This window comes from Caenorhabditis remanei, chromosome X, assembly GCF_010183535.1.
Source record: "Caenorhabditis remanei strain PX506 chromosome X, whole genome shotgun sequence".
Classification (NCBI taxonomy): Eukaryota; Metazoa; Nematoda; class Chromadorea; order Rhabditida; family Rhabditidae; genus Caenorhabditis; species Caenorhabditis remanei.
The window spans coordinates 503,956-521,710 of record NC_071333.1 but is presented as its reverse complement, the minus strand read 5'-3'; the positions used below and the strand labels follow the sequence as shown (position 1 = coordinate 521,710).

Here is a 17,755-nt window from a genome sequence, read left to right as displayed (position 1 = left end):
ATTCTAGAATTTTTTTCATTATTAGCCAGCAAGAATATAAAGCCACAGCCATGTGCAGGTGTTTGAAATCTCTCTATTCAAGTTGTCTCTCATGTTCTGACTCTAACTGGCCATTTCCCCTGAATTTTCTGTCTTCTCGAATTGCCTTCTCTAAAACTGAGATGTCGCGCATGAATTTATTTACAGAGATTTTGAAGGGAAGACAGAGAAAAAGACAAAGCCGGGCAGACAGAGCTAGCATATAATCAGTCAGAAGAGACGGAGGATTTTCAGTTTTTGAAATTGGAGAGGGGAAGAAGTGAAGAGAAGAGTTCTGACAATTCGAGTGGAAAAATTCTTCTACCGAAATGTTGTGAAAAAGGTGTGTACAGACGATTGGGGAATCGGGAGTTGGTTGACACAAGAATACGGTGGTTTTTTTTCAATTTTTTGGATTTTGTTGCTTTTATTGGATTTTTTGTTTGAAAAAAGGTGAAAAAAAACATTCTTAGACTGAATGCAAAACGAGAAAGGTTTTGGTTGATTTCCGCATTTTTTTGGGATCTGGGACACTATTTTGGTGTTCGTAGGAAAAAAACAGTTTCCACAACAACACAATGGAGCGAATGGTAAAAAATTAGTTGGGTTTTGTCGAACAAAAGCTCAAAATTTTCAAGTATGAACTGGGGAACGGTGGGAAACGGAAACATGAAAAGAATATTCAAAGAAATGGTTGGGGAGTTAGTAGACGAAAAACTGTTTTGGTTTTCAGAAGAGAAGGTTATAGGGGCGTGCTAAAAGATGTGCTGGGAACTGTCAGTGAAAGCTATATTGTTGTGATGAACTAGGAAAAAATAGGGAAACATCAAAAAGGACAGAAAAGAGGATAGTTAGAAACATAATTTGTTCAATTTTTTGAGGATAAAAAGGTAACTATAGAGAATATTGGTTAGGAAACTAGGACTTAGATCGATTAGAAGAAAACATGAAATCTATGGAAAATTGCAGAACTAGAAATTGACTAAAAATGGAGCAGGCTAATTGGTTCCAAAGGAGAATTGGTGGGGGTTTAATAAAGACAACGGTCATTGAAAGAAATTTGCTCAAAGCATGATATCTCCTGGCTTGAAGTCGGTTGTACTGGAGCGGCTTGGCATTTTGGCAACAGTTGCGGTGCGTTGACTTGTCGATTGACTGTTTGATGGTCCAGGTTGTTGATCGTCGACAGCACGGTTTTCTTGGACTCTTCTCTCGACATGGAACACTGCTGGAGTGGCAACGACCACACTGACCTCACCGGCGCGTTGTCTAATTGCATCGTATTCCTCTTGTGTGCATTTCACAGCGCGGTAATAACTGTTTACGATTTCTGCGGTCTGAAAATATATGAGTTTAGTCGTTTTTAAAGGTGTTTGGAATATTAAGAATGTTAGGCGTTCCCCCACTAACTCACCAAAGTCTGACCTTGCTCTATCATGCTTTTGATGACGTTGCATTTGTTGATAATCGTTTTGCACCTTTCAATCTGACTTGCGTTTTGAATAGACTTGTTTTCTTCGAATTCCAAATTGATGTTGTACAAGGTCAAGATTTGTGTGAGCTGACGCTGAAACGTCAATGTGAATATGTGAATTTCAAAACGCATTCTTACCACTCTATCCTGAGTTTCATCGATATTCTCCACTCTTCTTCTTCTGAAATATCTAACATTATTGCTACGTGTCTTGTTGGAAGCATATAACAGTATATGTGCACTTCACTGTTCGTAATATATTTCCCAATTCTGGTATGGTAATCATAACTCAATTAAGTCTCTTAAACTTGTTAATTCTCTGAACTGTTCACATCTCCAGGCGGAATGAGTCAAAGTCCAATCTCCCAAAAACAGATGACTGTTCCATCAGTTCTCAAACCACCGACATGCCACTTTCCATTTTTATCTTAGACTGTTATTATCATATTTTTCAGTTTTTACCGCACATGGAATGATTCAACTGATTCACTGTTTTTGAGTTCGGCAAATAATTTGAGCTTTCTCACAAAACCGTGATTTGTTATCATGTGGAATAGAGTGGGTGTCTGTGATATACGCATATGGTAACGAGATAAGGAAGCCCCTGGAGCTTATTCGTCTCAGATTCTGTTTTCGGTATATGTGACATTATATAGAGATCTAATACAGACAGATTCTCACCAGACAATACATCAGAGACTTTACAGAACATGGGATGACACGGAAGTGATAGGAGATAATAGTTGAGACAACCAGGAAGCTGTTTTTGGATAGAAGGAGTACGGTATCATACTAAGAATTGGAAGTGTCTAATAGTCGTCTGGATGAAACTATGGCAAGTTGTAAAATTTTAAAAGGAAATGTCTAGCGAGCCCTGTGGTTGTGAAAGATAAGAGTCAGGCAAGCATGGGATGGTGTAGAAAAAATGAAAAAATGAAAATTGTTAACAAATGAAACCATAAGTTTGCAGATTGTACTACTAGAAAATTCTATTTTCCAAAGATTCTAGTCTAAAAAACTGAATTTCAAAATTAACCGATATCGGAGTACAGTTTATGTATATTAAGCCTGCGCTAAACATAACTACATGAGACTAGAGTGTACTTACCACTGCGGAACAAAAACTAGTTCCAACATTATAATAGTAGAATTGAAAAAAATACTGATCTTACCCACAGAACATCTGGCGAAGCTTGGTGCAACAGGGATCCATTTGTAGTTGTGAAGAACTGCGAATGAAGCGGACACTCGAACACTCTGAAACTTGAACAGAATGAAGAGAAAGCTCCAGAGGGTTTTCAGTGTCTCGTTCTCTTTTGCTCATATTACAGACATCCCCCTTTATCTCGTGTAATAACACGGTAAAGAATTTTGTGAGAGCCGAGTAGGTAAACGCCTCTGAACACCTGAGAAAAACAAAACCAGAGTCTAGAACGAAGATGTAACTGGGCAGGGCACAAGAATTTCAGATAACAAAGAAATATGAGAAAATATCTGTTTATACAGATACTAGAAACAGATTATATTGAGGAATTGGAGTGAACGGCAGTTGTGAAAGAATAAAAACTCCGTGAAGCAGATTGAACTTGATAATATGTTTCAAAAGTTCGAACAAAGAAATAAATGGAAATAACTGGGCTTGAGCGTTCAGAATCAGCTAATGAAGGTGTCTGAGAAGTTTTAAAGTTCATTCGAGGTATAATCCTGCTGGATGCAGAAAAATAATGTTTTGTAAGATTGTACTTTTCAAAGTTCAAATATAGAACACCTAGACCTCACAGGATGAAAAGAACGACGTTGTTAAAAGCCTATAAATATCAAAAACAGATTATATTTCAAAAAAGGGAGATTCTAACAGGTTGCCAAATTTAAGATAGAAATTCGATGTGCTGGTTTTGGAGACAGGTTTTTTCTTTTGATGCGGTCACTCAAGCAATAGATGTTCACGCTCCAAAAACTCATCAGGATCAGCCAAAATACTCTGGAACAATTTATAAATATAAGGATAATAGGTTTGGGAAATTTTTTCGCACAAAACCATAGTCAACACTTTTGTAAACCTGGAAAAATTTTCAAGATCGCAGTTCTATTGCCTGATAAGTGGTTTAAGTTAAGGTTCATAAAGTGTCTAACTTCAAAACAAAGAAGTGTTTGATAAAAAGTGAGCCAAATGCTACTAAATGTTATTGATTTACATCCTCCAACTATTTTTGAAGTAATAGACCACCCAGGCAGGAAAAATGAAATACTGCTCTGCTGAGCACATCCCAGGCCATTTCTCTCATGTCAGATCATCGCATACACTAAACAAAACAGACAGCCATGTACGACATTACCAGTAGACATGAATGAATGTCTACCGAATAAAAATAAATGTTCATCAAGACTCCTGAAATGCTCTACACTACAGTAATCTTCCGCCGCCCAATTAGAGTGTATTAGGATGTTCCTGAACTCATCATTTTTGATGAGAGCAATCCTGTTTAAAACGTTGCAATTATAAACGTCTATCCCATGACAGCCAATGACAAAGTTCTTATTTTTGAATAGCATTCATTAGGATTTTCCAAAGAAAATAGAAGTAAAAGAAAATAAATAGGAAATGAAGAGTAGACCGAGGTCTAGTTTGAGATCGAAAGAATGATGTGAACTTTCGAAAGAGAAAAAAGGAAGAAAAATAGAAAATATCACACAAAAATATAATATCAATAATTCCCTTTGGTTCTCTCAGCAGCAATCAGTTCTCGGATATGGACCCAGTCGATTTCAACCTGGAATTTGGAAAACAATTATTTACAGTTGTACTACAGTTAGTATACCTCCGCCTGATGCTTCAAGAATTGGGGGTCCGTTTCTTTCTGCCCACAGTTTTTCAGATATCTTTCTCGGTATCCCATGACAATTTCCAACCATTGTTTGTTCTTAGTTGCAAGCTCCAGAGCTCTGAAAGTGAGGATAGAGATAGAGGTAGTGAGTTGGGTCTTATGACCAGTTCTTTAGACCAAATATACACATCTAAACATAACTGCTCAAATTTCAAGACATGGAAAATCGCAACTCTAACAACTTATGCCGACGCCTCTATTTTTTTGAAAAAATAAAAAATTTTTAGCATCAAATCGCCATGAAACTTTAATTATTTGTTTAGAGTTCCGAGTTCTCTTGCCTTTAAAATTCATGTAGAAAACAAAAGTTGGGCTTTCGAGTGAACCACCAAATGCGATACCATCCGGCCAAATAACTTCAAAGAATGCAAAATAAGAACGTGTAAATTACCTTTTCCATTTGAACATCTGAATATTCAGCATCAATGATCTGAACCCATGTCCGTTCCTTTCCAACATCACATCCGCATCTCCCAATTTTCCGGTTAGCACCACTTGCATAGCTTGACGGATCTCTTTATCACTTTTATCCTTTATCTCATTGATCAATGACACCTTCTCATCATCTTCCAGTGCAGCATAAGATATTTCCATCGCGATCATATTCTTATGAATCACAGCTAAACCAGCAAGTGTTGCCCAAAGAGTATCGTTCTGTAAACATTTGGAAATATTGCAAAACGAGGAGAAAAACGTACGCCAATGCTTCTACACAAACGAATCGCCTGGTCCCATTTGGATTGAGAACCCATAGTAATAAGTGTTCCATAGAATGGTAATATTCCCGTTGGTACCAAACATCCATCTGATTTTCTTATTACAATTGTGTTACCAGCAAAATTGGCAAGTTGTGGGAATTTTCCTACACTTCCAATACTTTTTTGAATAAGAGATTTTTGTAATAAATTTCTGTCAAGGAACGCAACATTTGGAAGAGGCCATACAGCTGAAAATATATACTAATCAAATAAATGTATTTGTAATTTTAAGTTCTTACCAACTTTCCCTTCAGATATACCACAAAGCATGTTAGTCACATCATTAAACACCAGCTGTTCTACAAGCGATCCTATCTTTACCATTCTCTGACTGACTCCGAATGTTTTTACCATTGCAATATAAACCGCTCCAATATGATCACGGAATGCAACACTTCTGTCGTTAAGTGGACCACACTGGTTAACAGTCAGCTCAACAATATCATAATCATGCTTCAAGTTCCCATCTCCTTGGGGTTTCCCGGTAGTTGGATCAAAAAAGTGAAGAATTTTGTTATCTGCGCGGTCTCGAACGACCAGCGTATCGTTAGCAAGATCTATTTTTCTCTCATCTAAGAGAGCCATCACTTGACCAGGTGGATTGAGATTTATTAGTTTACGTCCTTCATAAGTGAAGACGGTGATAGTCAACCCATCGGATACCAAGAATACTCTGGAATCGAGATGATTACATCAAGAAGGAAAAAGCAAGCTACTTACTTTTCACACTGCACAATAATATTTACAGTTTTCTCACTGTATTCAATCATGGTTGGAGTATTCCAGTTTTTGGAGCTGCAATATAAATAATTTGCTGACTAGGGAATGGTCTAAACTGACCGTGGAGTTCAGAAACAAGACCTAGCACAATCAATCAAATTTTAATGGGAAATCAGTTTTCAAAAATTGCTGAATGGCCTCCATAATCCAGATATTCTAGTCTGAAAATTCAAACTTAATACATGTGATTCACTCGATTTTCCACCCAAATTTAGCTAAATTTTGCCCCAAATATCACGGCACCTGAACATCTCTCTCGGCCAGCGATCCGTGGTCCAGTGGTGAGTGCGTCTGTCTATGAAGCACGCTATGCAGGTTCGACCCTTGCTTTTTCGAACTTTTTTTGTTTTTTCTATTCTTCCTTATTTTTCACTTTTTGAGCCGTTTTTCTATTACATCTAACCAAAACTGCGAACGGTTCAGAATCACATTAAGTAATTTGAAAGTTAAGCGAAAAGTGCCGTCAACGATATTATCTACGACACTGGACCACGGATCGCTGGGCGAGAGATGTTCAGGTGCCGTGATATTTGGGGCAAAATACAGCTAAATGTGGGTGGAAAATCGTGTAAATCACATGTATTGAAGTTGGATTTTCAGACAAGCATATCTGGATTCTGGAGGCCATTCAGCAATTTTTGAAAGCTGAGTTCCCATTAATATTTGATTGTCTATCGATTGTGCTAGGTCTCGTTTCTGAACTCCACGGTCAGTTTAGACCATTCCCTAGTGAGGATATTTTAATTCACTTACCTGTACACATAAATCTGAGAGGATGTGACCACAATCAGATACTTGTATAAAATTGAAATTCTCGATATTCTCTCTTTTGTTTCTAACGTCTCTTTTGACACTTCACTACTGACATCCCGCACTTCAATCACAGTTTTCTGAGTTTGAACAATCTCAAACTCTTCATAAGTTAGTCGTCTGAAATTTTCCTTATTAGTAAAATTTGAAAAAAAAACAATACTTGTCAACAATGTGTGCGTGATAGACTAGTCCAGCTGCTGTCCCGACCGCCAACTGTGTTCCATCTGGTGACCAAGCCATAGACATCACTGAGCCAGAATTCATTTTTTCCAAGGAGTGAGACCACTAAAAATATAACCAGAATTAACAAAACTAACTATCGAAACCGAAGTCACCCCTGATTTATCACAAAGTCTCAGAATGTTATGAGACCCAACTGCAAACAAACTCCCATCGGTGTTCCACGACACACTTGTAATTGGATAATCATGTACAGATGAATTGAATAGGATTTGACCAAATCCATCCCAAACCTAAATTCAAAATGGGGATGACTAAAATCAATCTCAATTCACCTTGAACTTCAAGTCCTCTCCCCCAGTCACTATCAATGCTGCAGTTGGGTTCCAATCGCAACATAGAATGATTCCGTCGTGAGCTTTCCATTTCAGTGGTGCTACTTGCATTTTGAGTGATTTGATATAACATTGATCAGCATTACAATACAAAACATTAGAGGATGTTGAATCCCATGCAACACAGTATACTGCAGTTGCAAATTGAGCGAGTACTGAACGGAGCATTCCACTGCGAGACCACATTTTGACAAATCCATCTTCTCCACCTGGAAATATTATTTATGAAAGATTTAACGCGTTTTGCTTTCTTTTTGGTTTTCACTTAAAACCATAATGTCAGCACAGTTTTTTTTTTCGTTTTTATAGACCATTAAACCGACAAAAAATGTTGTTCGGGAAAATAGGCTCGTCAATTTTTTTTTCATTGACTGATAATTTGATTATTATGGTTTTACTGATGGAGACTACAATTTGATAAAGGACTGTCTATTTTAGAACCACAAGAGAAACGATTATTAAAAATTGTTATTCAGAACTTTTTAAATGATACGAATTGCAATTGATAATTAATTGAAAGTCTTAGAAATTATGAGAAAGTTTTGTAGTTAAAAAAAGAAAATGCGAGAAGAGCTCACTGTTATTGACTTTCATTGAACAAATTTTGTTTCATTAGTGAATGGTTTTGACCAATGACTTTCCAACTGAAAGCCATACACTTACATGTTAACAATCCAGTACCATCTGAGTTCCATCTGGCACACAGGGCAGCTCCATTATGAGCGTCTACTATTTTTTCCATTTTTCCGCTTCTCGAAAGAATGTTGACCTTTCCTGAAATTTTTTAATAGTTTATAACCCAAAAAAATATTCAACACGGTACCATCTGATGTGGAAACTGCGAAAACATCGTTTTGGCCTCCTTTATTTAGAGCCCGAGGGAAAATATGTAAAGATGTAGGGTAGAATGACCTGAAAATCAAACAAATTGAACTTCAAGAGGCTAATTCAGTATCGAAACTCACTCTTGCATGCTTAAAATCTGTTGAGACTCATTTGTTGCCGTATTGGTCAGCAAGAAAAGATGATCGTCAGCGGCGGAAAGAATAGATTCTGTTCCAATCCACCCAACACCGCACACCATTTCTGTGTGACGGGTTTTTCGAGAGGCAGATAGTTTCAACTTCATTTTTTGATGATTCTCTGAAACATGCTCTGAGTAAATGAAAAAAAATCAAAGTGTAAACGTAATGAAGAATAAAAAGCGTTGCTCATAATCCCTGCGAGCTATGGTTGTCCGGGTAACTGGCTGTCAACACATAATGCGCGAGAAATAGAAAGAAGGAGGATGAGGGAAAACGGAGTACAAAGAGAGGGAAAGTGAGCCAGCTGGCAGAACGGAGGGAGGCGGAAAAATAAGAGGAACATGCGGGAAAAGGGGGGAAAATAACAAAGTGCGGTAAAATAGGTTGGAAGAAGAGAGGAAGATAAATTTGGTGTTCTCGGGTGCAAAATGTTGAAAAAACTATGACTACGCCGAAATAATAAAAGTTGCAGTGAAAGTGTTGAATATGTGTTATTGAGAAGCGCTTTTAAGACAAAAAACTTAAAATAAAATGATGAACAAAATCAAATGATATTCTAATAAGTTTTTTAAAATCACGGTATCCCGGATAATTGTGTCAATTTCATGAGGCTGTTTTATATTGTTACTGGTGTCTTCGTTGGGTTCCTCGGTGTCGTCATGTCATATTTTATTCGGGTCAATTCGTTTTCTTTTCCGTTTATTATGCTCCGCGTCTTTTCGGAACATAAATTTCTTCATATATAACATTTGAATTTGCGTTTTCATTATTTCTTATTTCTGCAGCGTTTGTGTATTACAAAGGTTCAATGAAGAACTGTTCAATGAAGAATAATTGATTCATCATATCGGAAAATTGGAATTTTTGTATGTTATTTTGACAGTTTGTTTGTATGTTTTACTTCAATTAGCTTTGAGCTTAATTTTGTGATTTTTAACAAAAAATCCAATGGGACATGAAGAGGGGACGCGCAGTTGGAAAAATGCTTTGCGAAACCTACAGATTTCGAAATGGCCTTTTCGAAAAATTACGGGGTCATTTCATGAAATTTCAAACTATGACAAAAAGAGAAACATATTTTTTGCAAAACCGAAATTCTCTTGTTATTGCAATGTTTTCTTTTGGATTTGTACAGTTTTACACGAATTATGATTGGGAAAACTGAACTCTTTTTCCATCAATTTTTCTGTATAGTTGTTTTCTTTACACTTCATTGTTTAGTTCAGCCAAACAACTTTACGATTTTCTTGGAGTTTTCTTAAAAATAAACAAAATCTTAGGCCGAAAGCCCACTAAGTCAGTATGAAATCGATCTTTGATTAGTTTTCATCTTTTGAGCTTGAAAAATTTCATTGGACTCGGTTTATCAAAGATATGGTTCTAATTCCGGTGTGTATCTAGACATGCTCTGTTCCCTACTCTTTCTCTCAACAAAATAGAAATCTTAACGCCCAGACTCTGCCAGCAAAACCAAACCTATATTTGTTTCCAAAATAGGCATTCTTTTCAAAGAACGAAGTTTTTTTTTTCAACAAAAACGGTCTCCGCCCACTATCTTTGGCAATCTTCAATTCTCTTTACTTATAGATAAGAATCTTGGCCGATCCCCCAATCAGAAGAGAAACAGAAAAAGTATAAATTGACAGGTCAGCCTCTCGAAATTTTCAATTTCTCTCTCCTTTTCTCAAAGTTTTGAGCGATTGCACAGAAAATCTAACAGCTTTTTGACATAATTGATTTTCTTTAAGTTTCCATTATTTTCAATGTATTCTACCATGGTTTAGATTTACACTTGTCATGTTTTAGCCTTTCCCCCTATCTTTTTCATTTTTTTCTCATTTCTCTAACCCGTCATATTTCTTTCATACCTCCCAAACCAAGCAGTCTTCCGAATTTTGTTGCGCCACGAACGAACATTTTTCGTTTCTATTTCTACCTTTCGCCCCGCTTTCCACGAAACATATTTTTTGTAGTTATGGCCGTTGAAATTCTCCGTAGAAACCAGCGAAGGCGAGTTGAAGCTGCAATGGAAGAAGACATTGAACTTCAAATGCAGAAAATGGTGTCCAATTTTACGTTTTTGAATGATGAACCGGTAAGTGAGAATTGAGAAAGTTGGGTTCGATTGATAACTACTTGGAAACATATCGTTCAATAGTGTCTTAGTTGTTATATAATAAAAGTATCAGTTTTGACAAAATCATCTCTAGATAACTTTCGTGGCAAAAAACCAGCTAATCATACAAAACCATTAATAAATCAAATTAATGAATCGCACCTGTCAACATGCTATCTTATGAGTGTTCAAAAGGTTGAACAGTCATGTGATTTGAAAAAATAATTGTTATTAAAAGAGACAATTCGGCGTAATTAGGAAATCTATCATTTGAATTTGTTGAGTACTGTAGAATTCGTTGAATCAAGAAAACGATAAATGGAAATCAAAGCAAAACTACAATACTCGCCGTAGAGACTTGCATATTGTGTTTTATAAAAAAAATTTGCTACCTTTTAAAGGCTACTCCGTATTTTTACATAACCTAAATTTTTTCCAGGATGTGTCCGACGACTCTGCCATTGGATCTCTGTCTGGAGAATCTGTTACGTCGCTGGGAGAGAAGGCTCCAATTGAGAACATAGAAGAGGTTTACATCGAACCTGTTATCGAAGAGCAACCTGCTTATGTGCTCCACGCGGAACCAGTTCCAGAACTTGGTAGGTATCCTTTTTTGATTTTTCAGTAGTGACCCAATCCTGTAGACCATATAATAATTTTCACTTTTGCCAGAGTTTTTATTGCATCCAATTGAGCTTTTATTAGTTCAAATTTTTGAGTGCTTTCATTGAAACTAATGTTCCTGGATTGTAGGCAACTATCCCAAAACACATTTCATATTTTACCAAAAACATTTTTTGAGGAAGATAAAAAATGGGCAATCCATTTTTCAATTCATCAAAAAAATATATTCATCTGACATTTTTTCTAGATTGGGTTAAAAGCTCGCAGCACCCTTTTGAGAAATGGTTTTCCATCTAGTCTGAAGAACAAAAAGACGGATGACATGAACCTCTGAGCTCAACAGCTCTTTTTCAAAACGTAGTACACCCCTTCTCATTCCGCTTAAGAGCATTGATTTTTTGCTCGTCCCCTTACTCCTCTCAGGTTTTGCCGTGGATTTGAAGTAAATGTGAGCCAACAAAATTGGTGAGCAAAATTGAAAAGTGAATCTACGAATCTACGAACACCCACCAGTCTCCATATTCCACTTCTCATCCTTTCACAATGGAATTTATAGAGGTCAACCACGAAGATCTGAAAATGTATAAGACCGAGCCAATACGTACGGTTCATCCAAGACTATTGCAACTTCCAACTATCAGAGAGGAAGTTATCGGATCGTGGGAGCATCCGGCGTTGAGTCGGTTCAACATGTTCTCTCAACTTCATGGTAAGATCTACCAGCAACGAAATCTTGATCAGATGGATTTGCTACCATGTGACTTGGCTGGTGAGTGCATGTAGATAGTTGCTTTATCCTTGTCAAGATAAAAATTGGAAATGAGAAGTGTTGAAGGTTACAAGAAACTCGTGATTTACAGTACACGGGTGAATGTCACTGTAAGCATGAAACCCAAGGGCATGTTTGTTCGTTATCTAGATCTTATCTTTTGTGAGTGAAAGTTTGTGGACAAGTGTAGACTGTGTAACATTGGTCAGTTTGTATTATATCATAATTGTGTTTTATGGTGTTTGTCCTGTGAGATGTTGTTATGGAGTATATAATAGGGATCGGTCGAAAATCCGGAATTTAGAATCTTTAGAAAAAAAGTAGTCTGTGAAAAACTGTTTGAAATTCTCCATGGGCTATGCCCTTTTTCCAAAATTCACATGAAAACACATTGCGGCAACTTCTACAGTGCCGTGCAAAAGTATACGAACTTGGGCCGTTTTCAGTTGAAATTGTCTAACTTTGAGGATGTGTTACGGTATCACAGATTGTCCCAAAAGTAATTTTTTTCTGCATCATACAGTTCAAAAGTAGAACTTTATTTTTGTAGTTGAGAACTTTTTTGTACGGACAGTCCCTAGCAAGTTACATATTGACAAAGTGATTTCTCCCACAAATCGAAAGTTCCAGTGCAAAATAGTGGGATTTTTGAGCTGTCGTCTTAAAATGACCGTAACTCTTTAGGGAGTGTCCGTACAAAAAGGTTGTCAACTACAAAAAAACTCTACTTTCGATCTGTATGATTCATCAAAAATTTTACTCGTGGGACAATCAGGGATACCGTAACACATTCTAAAAGTTTGACAATTTCAACTGAAAACGGCCTAATTTCGTATACTTTTGCACTGCACTGTATACTCAGAAGACCCAGTGATTTTTCTGTCACTCCACTCTGAATTTACAGAGATCTACTCATTTGCGGAGAGCTGGATTCGCTTCCGTCTCACTCAAATCTCACCAATCAATCCAACTATGACTCGCATTTTCCTGATGTACAACCACATTCTTAACAACAATTTGACTCCACAAGTCTGCCGTGAAGTGTGCATGGTGACTCGATATCGTCATAAGCCGGATTTTCTGATCTATATGGAGATGCATCTGACCTACCGTTTTGACCCATGCTACAACACCATCCGTGGTACCGGACGTCATGCCTACAGACCATCGCATTTATTTTAAATTTTTAGAATATCTCGTTTCACCTTTCTTTGTAATTATCTGCTATCTATTCTTACTAGTCGTTGTACACTGCTTGCTTTCACCTGGGATTATTATTACTTGTAGATTTCTTCCTCTATTAGCCAAATCTTCCACCATGTCGCTCAAACAACTTTGTGAATGTTCCTCTCTCATAATCTCAGTATGTTCTCTGTGAGATAGATGCTTCCTGCTAATTCTTATTCGGACTTGCTCGCTTTGTTGACTGATTGATGTGAATTCTTGAAACACAAACTTTGTTAAATGAAAAATACTACAGTAACTACTATTTTGGTATTTTTGTTCAAAAAAAGTTGTTGATCAAAGAACTACATATTCTACAGTACGCCGTTTTTCCAAGAAAAATTGACTGAAAACTGGTTTATTCCACAACCATCAAGATAATAATAAACTGATTCCTTTGGTCACAAGGTTATTGTAAGAAAGCCTTCAGATTGACATCTTTCAACGAATTGATTGATGGGTCATACAGAAAGCTCAAGAAGTTTTCCAAACGCTCGAATTTGAAATAGTCCTCCTTGTAGCGCATGATGGCGAACAAATCACGGCAAAAAAGGAGACTAAAGTTGTCTACTGCTTTCTGGTACATTCTGACGACTCGTGACTTTCCACGAATGTGTTGAATTTCATGGAGACGTTGGGGAATGAATCGACGGGTGATGTCGATGATGTCTAAAACAGAAATAGAGGAATAGAAACTGTTGAATTGAAAAAGGTCTTACAAGTGAACTCTGGACTTTCCAATTCATAAAAGCGGTGAATCGCGTAGTTAAACTCTTTTCCATGGTAGAAGTAGAAGTGCTTCAGACCTAGAATTAAAATACGTATTTTTTAAAAAGTGGGGAGCTTACGTCTGACAACAGGATGAATGTAGGTTCCGATTTCCTCCTTTCTAACGTTGATTGAGAAAATGAAAAGTGGCTCTGGTGGTCTGTCAGTCGAATATTCGGTAAGACCCATTTTGTTAAATTGGATCGAATCACTGAAATTTGAGCGGAGAAAAAAGTTAGTTTTAAGGAGAGCTAGGGAAAGTGAAAGCAGAATATGAGAGATGGCTTTCTATCTTTTGTAATGTTTTTTTTTCGATTTCCAATCGGAAAAGTATTTTGATAATGGAAAACTGTTTTGCCAGTATCAGACGTCTCTGAAAATTGCTTTTCAAACTACACTCAATTATTTCAAAGATTCTGTGGATCAAAGGAAAAGTCGCCAAGACTTACAATTTGTCGAGCAATAAAGTTTGTAATTTTGCAGAAGCTATTAAAATTTTATCCAAGTTCTTATTTTTAAGAATAAGCATCGAAAATGATATTTTTTTAACACAAGCAGTTTTCGAGGAATAAAACATACGCAACGTTTGAGTTTTGAAGAAAACCTTAGGGAATGACCATTATTATACGTTTGAAGAACAAAAAATTTAAAAGAAGGGGTTGTTCGCTTGGCTAATAAATCTTAGCACGAAGGGTTGTTATAACTTTCAATTGACTAGTAAAACTATAGTAAACATGATAGGAGAAGTTCTTCTTTTCTGAATTTCAGTCATTGCAAAAAAAAAACAAAAAGGTATCCTGAAACAGAAGAAAAAAAAGTGGAGAGCACACAAAACGAAACTAACAATTCCCTTTTATATACACGCGTGTCAGGAAAAAAATAATAATCGCGTTGGCGGTTTCTCCCATCAATGATACCCCCACAATCGTTTCGTGTTCTCACTTGTCGTGTTCTGTTTTCATATGCAAACGACGAGCCCTTTATTCCTCTTCTTTTTTTGGCGAATGGAAGCGGTCTTTTTTGCCTTTTTGCAAGACTATGAAACATATAATTAATTCTTTTGAGGAGTCTTTATTTGGTTTGCGAGAAGAAAGGGTATAGATGTGAACTGACAGAGAAGGTATACTGTATCTACCCGAGAAGTGAATTTTCGAAAACGTCACGGTTCGATGAATGTGTATAAGGAGAAAAAGGTAACATGGTCGAACAGAGAGCAGATCGTTTGGTGGGGGGACAAAAATAAAGATAATCAGACAAAAAATAAGAAAGGGAAAAAGCTCATTATGTCACAAAGGGTTTTTAGCTTATTACAATTTGAGAAACTGTTTAGTCAGGTATTAATTTTACTAGATCACAAATAAATACGTGATGGAAATCAGAAGTAAGGAAAAAGTTGACATTTGACAAACTCCAGATTTGAGATAATATCCGCTGTCCCTGTACTGTTGAGCAAATGTATTGTTTGGGTACACCAACTGGTCGTGTTTGTGATGATGACTGGATTCCTCTTTGTGGTGATGGTGGTGATGGTGTTTTCTGAAAATAATAGTGACAATGAAGTTTTGTTGATCTTCTGAATGGAAACTTGAAAAGGGCGACTCTGGCTCTGGCCCGCTATGAAATTAGACCCGGAGCTCGATGAAATGCCGCTCAGCAGAGCCAGATTCTCGACTTATGAATTTAGTCAACAAGTCGACATATCACTTCAACTCGACTTGAAAGTTTTATCATTTTTGCTACCCAATCTCATTTAAAACTGAATAAGTGACCCCTTGATCAGTTTCCCTCTTTTCAACTCCAACTGTTCTTTTCCAGAATTCTTTTTCCCTATTTCATCACTCACTTTCTATGCATGGAAGGGGTGATTTGAGTGGTAGTTGTGGTCGTACTTGTAGTGGTTGTTGGAGAGCGGCACACATCACATTCACACTTTTGAATGTGCTCAAATGCACACGAACCGCCAGCGCTGACCTGTAATTTTTGGTTGTTTCGGTTTTCCGGGAATGTATTGGGAAAAAAATTGGCAAGCAGTAACTTTGAATTGTTTTTCCAGTATTGAAGATATGAAACAAAAACTAAACTTCCGAGACAAAATGAACGAATTGATGATAAAAGCAATTTGTTATCTAATTTTTTGCTGGCTCATTGTATTTCTGACTTTTTCATTACCTACCTGTCTAATCGACTCATCTGCAACATAGTAGTCTTGATAGGAGATGCATCGAATTGTGTGCTGAACAATAGCTGGGTCTCCTCTAAAATTATTTAAGTTTAAAAAAGAAAACAAAAAAATAGTGACTGCAAACTCCGAATTTAGAAGGTTCCACTTACCCATTCTTTTCATAAACATTCAGACAAATAATAAGAGAGCTGGGATCCCGGTAAGCACATTCAATAACATCCTTAAAGCAATGCTCATAGGTAGAGCGGGCTTCAACGCAATAGGTGCAATTGATAGTAGAGGACAATGGGATAAACTGAACAGCAGTTGTGAGCAAACAAATTGCTGCACAGTCCATCTGAAACGAGTTGGAGTTCATGTTTATTGAAATGTGCAAGGTCAAAGAATCGAAGAGGGGGGTCCCTCACAAAACGGAAGGCGTGTCATAAGAACTCCGGAAGTTTTTCCAGATAAAAAAAGTTGAAATTCAGGAAATTAGTCATGTGTGAAATAAGGTCTAATGGTTCTTTTGGGTTATTCCGGATGTTTAGTTTTTTTATGGAGAAAAGCCATTTTCTGTTGCAAAAGACGTAAAAAGAAGGGATAGCGATTTGACAACAAAAAAAAACATTGAATACATACACACAACAAAACATCGGCCATAATTATATAGAGGATGCCAATTATGCACGGTAGAAGAGATTTGTTAGTCTTTGGAAAAATGAAATCAGAGGGGGGAAAGAGGGAAAAAGGTCATGTGAGAGAGAAATCACTGTTTGAATGATTTTCAGAAAGGAAAAAAGTTTGCAATAGAATTTTTTGAGACGGAACAGGAAATCTGGGAATTTTATTGAAAGGAGGTTTTCGTTTGAAATGTGGTTTTCATAAAACTTATAGTAAATGGAGAACGAAAAAACTGCATTGTCAAAAATCAACTTTTTCAATTTCAACCTGCAGAGTTACTTTATGCTCACAAAGGTTACATTCACTATGAGAATAATCAAAAGTGAAAAAAAGGAATTATTTCATTTTAGTAGATATAACATGCACCAGACTACGTTTTGCAGTCTTCTATTACCGCAATGACAGTTTCAGAGTAGGATGTGTTCAGATACTTCCAATTTTCAATGAAATCATAGTTAGACACAATAATTTCTGCTTACCTGATTTTCCAAACATCTGCCTTGGTCTATGTAGAAAACCATCTGGCCAAAACAACTGCGTAATAAATTTTGTAAGTTGATACTAAATCAAAGGATTTTAGAAAAAATTGGATATGATAACAATCGTTTTCTCAAAACATATCTGTCAAGATTTGGAAAAGAAGGATAAGAAAACATCACATCATTTTCAATCCTGTGACTGGAAAGAATCCGGAAACAAAAATAATTGAAACATCTCATGAAAAACATCCACTTTTCCCTTTTTTCTGTTTCAACTAAAACTAAACTTTCTTTCCTTGCCAAAAACGGGATAAATAAATAATAGAATTGGTGTCCCTCAAACAAAAAACAACAAAATGTCTAATTTTGACTTTTGCAACAAGGCCGGGGTAGGAGGGAGGGCTAACGATGTTCGGAAGTGTATCAGAGTTTCCAATTTGGTGAGTTTAGTTCTGGTGGAATCATTGTTCTGAACACAACAATTCAGTTAGTTGGGAATCCTTGATGTTGTGAAGCTTCGTGGAAAAATTTAACGAAAAATACCAGAAATCACCAATCAAAAACCTTACTAGTTTCAGATTTTTTTCAAACTTGATAACCAC

The 17,755-nt window shown here is 36.7% G+C and overlaps 5 protein-coding genes across 5 annotated transcripts; 1 reads left to right on the top strand and 4 right to left on the bottom strand.

The window, feature by feature from the left end:
- Positions 1-1,082: 1,082 nt before the first annotated feature.
- On the bottom strand, positions 1,083-2,705 carry GCK72_022158 (uncharacterized protein; the record flags this gene model as incomplete). The annotated part of the gene is made up of 4 exons (XM_003106820.2): positions 1,083-1,355; positions 1,433-1,585; positions 1,631-1,673; positions 2,665-2,705. The coding sequence occupies 4 exons, from the start codon at positions 2,703-2,705 to the stop codon at positions 1,083-1,085; spliced, it is 510 nt and encodes a 169-aa protein (XP_003106868.2).
- Positions 2,706-4,197: 1,492 nt separating this feature from the next.
- On the bottom strand, positions 4,198-8,432 carry GCK72_022157 (uncharacterized protein; the record flags this gene model as incomplete). The annotated part of the gene is made up of 13 exons (XM_003106864.2): positions 4,198-4,263; positions 4,312-4,435; positions 4,769-5,031; positions 5,076-5,323; positions 5,375-5,808; positions 5,856-5,930; positions 6,669-6,845; positions 6,889-7,013; positions 7,064-7,201; positions 7,244-7,512; positions 7,967-8,077; positions 8,127-8,215; positions 8,269-8,432. 13 exons carry the CDS (start codon positions 8,430-8,432, stop codon positions 4,198-4,200), a joined length of 2,283 nt encoding a protein of 760 aa, XP_003106912.2.
- Positions 8,433-10,303: 1,871 nt separating this feature from the next.
- On the top strand, positions 10,304-13,019 carry GCK72_022156 (uncharacterized protein; the record flags this gene model as incomplete). The annotated part of the gene is made up of 4 exons (XM_003106843.2): positions 10,304-10,423; positions 10,884-11,043; positions 11,625-11,837; positions 12,742-13,019. The coding sequence occupies 4 exons, from the start codon at positions 10,304-10,306 to the stop codon at positions 13,017-13,019; spliced, it is 771 nt and encodes a 256-aa protein (XP_003106891.2).
- Positions 13,020-13,470: 451 nt separating this feature from the next.
- On the bottom strand, positions 13,471-14,018 carry GCK72_022155 (uncharacterized protein; the record flags this gene model as incomplete). The annotated part of the gene is made up of 3 exons (XM_003106943.2): positions 13,471-13,730; positions 13,781-13,867; positions 13,910-14,018. The coding sequence occupies 3 exons, from the start codon at positions 14,016-14,018 to the stop codon at positions 13,471-13,473; spliced, it is 456 nt and encodes a 151-aa protein (XP_003106991.1).
- A 1,157-nt stretch (positions 14,019-15,175) lies between these two features.
- GCK72_022154 (uncharacterized protein) lies at positions 15,176-17,195 on the bottom strand (the record flags this gene model as incomplete). The annotated part of the gene is made up of 5 exons (XM_003107031.2): positions 15,176-15,365; positions 15,673-15,800; positions 16,003-16,084; positions 16,161-16,348; positions 17,154-17,195. The coding sequence occupies 5 exons, from the start codon at positions 17,193-17,195 to the stop codon at positions 15,176-15,178; spliced, it is 630 nt and encodes a 209-aa protein (XP_003107079.2).
- Between the last annotated feature and the right edge of the window lie 560 nt (positions 17,196-17,755).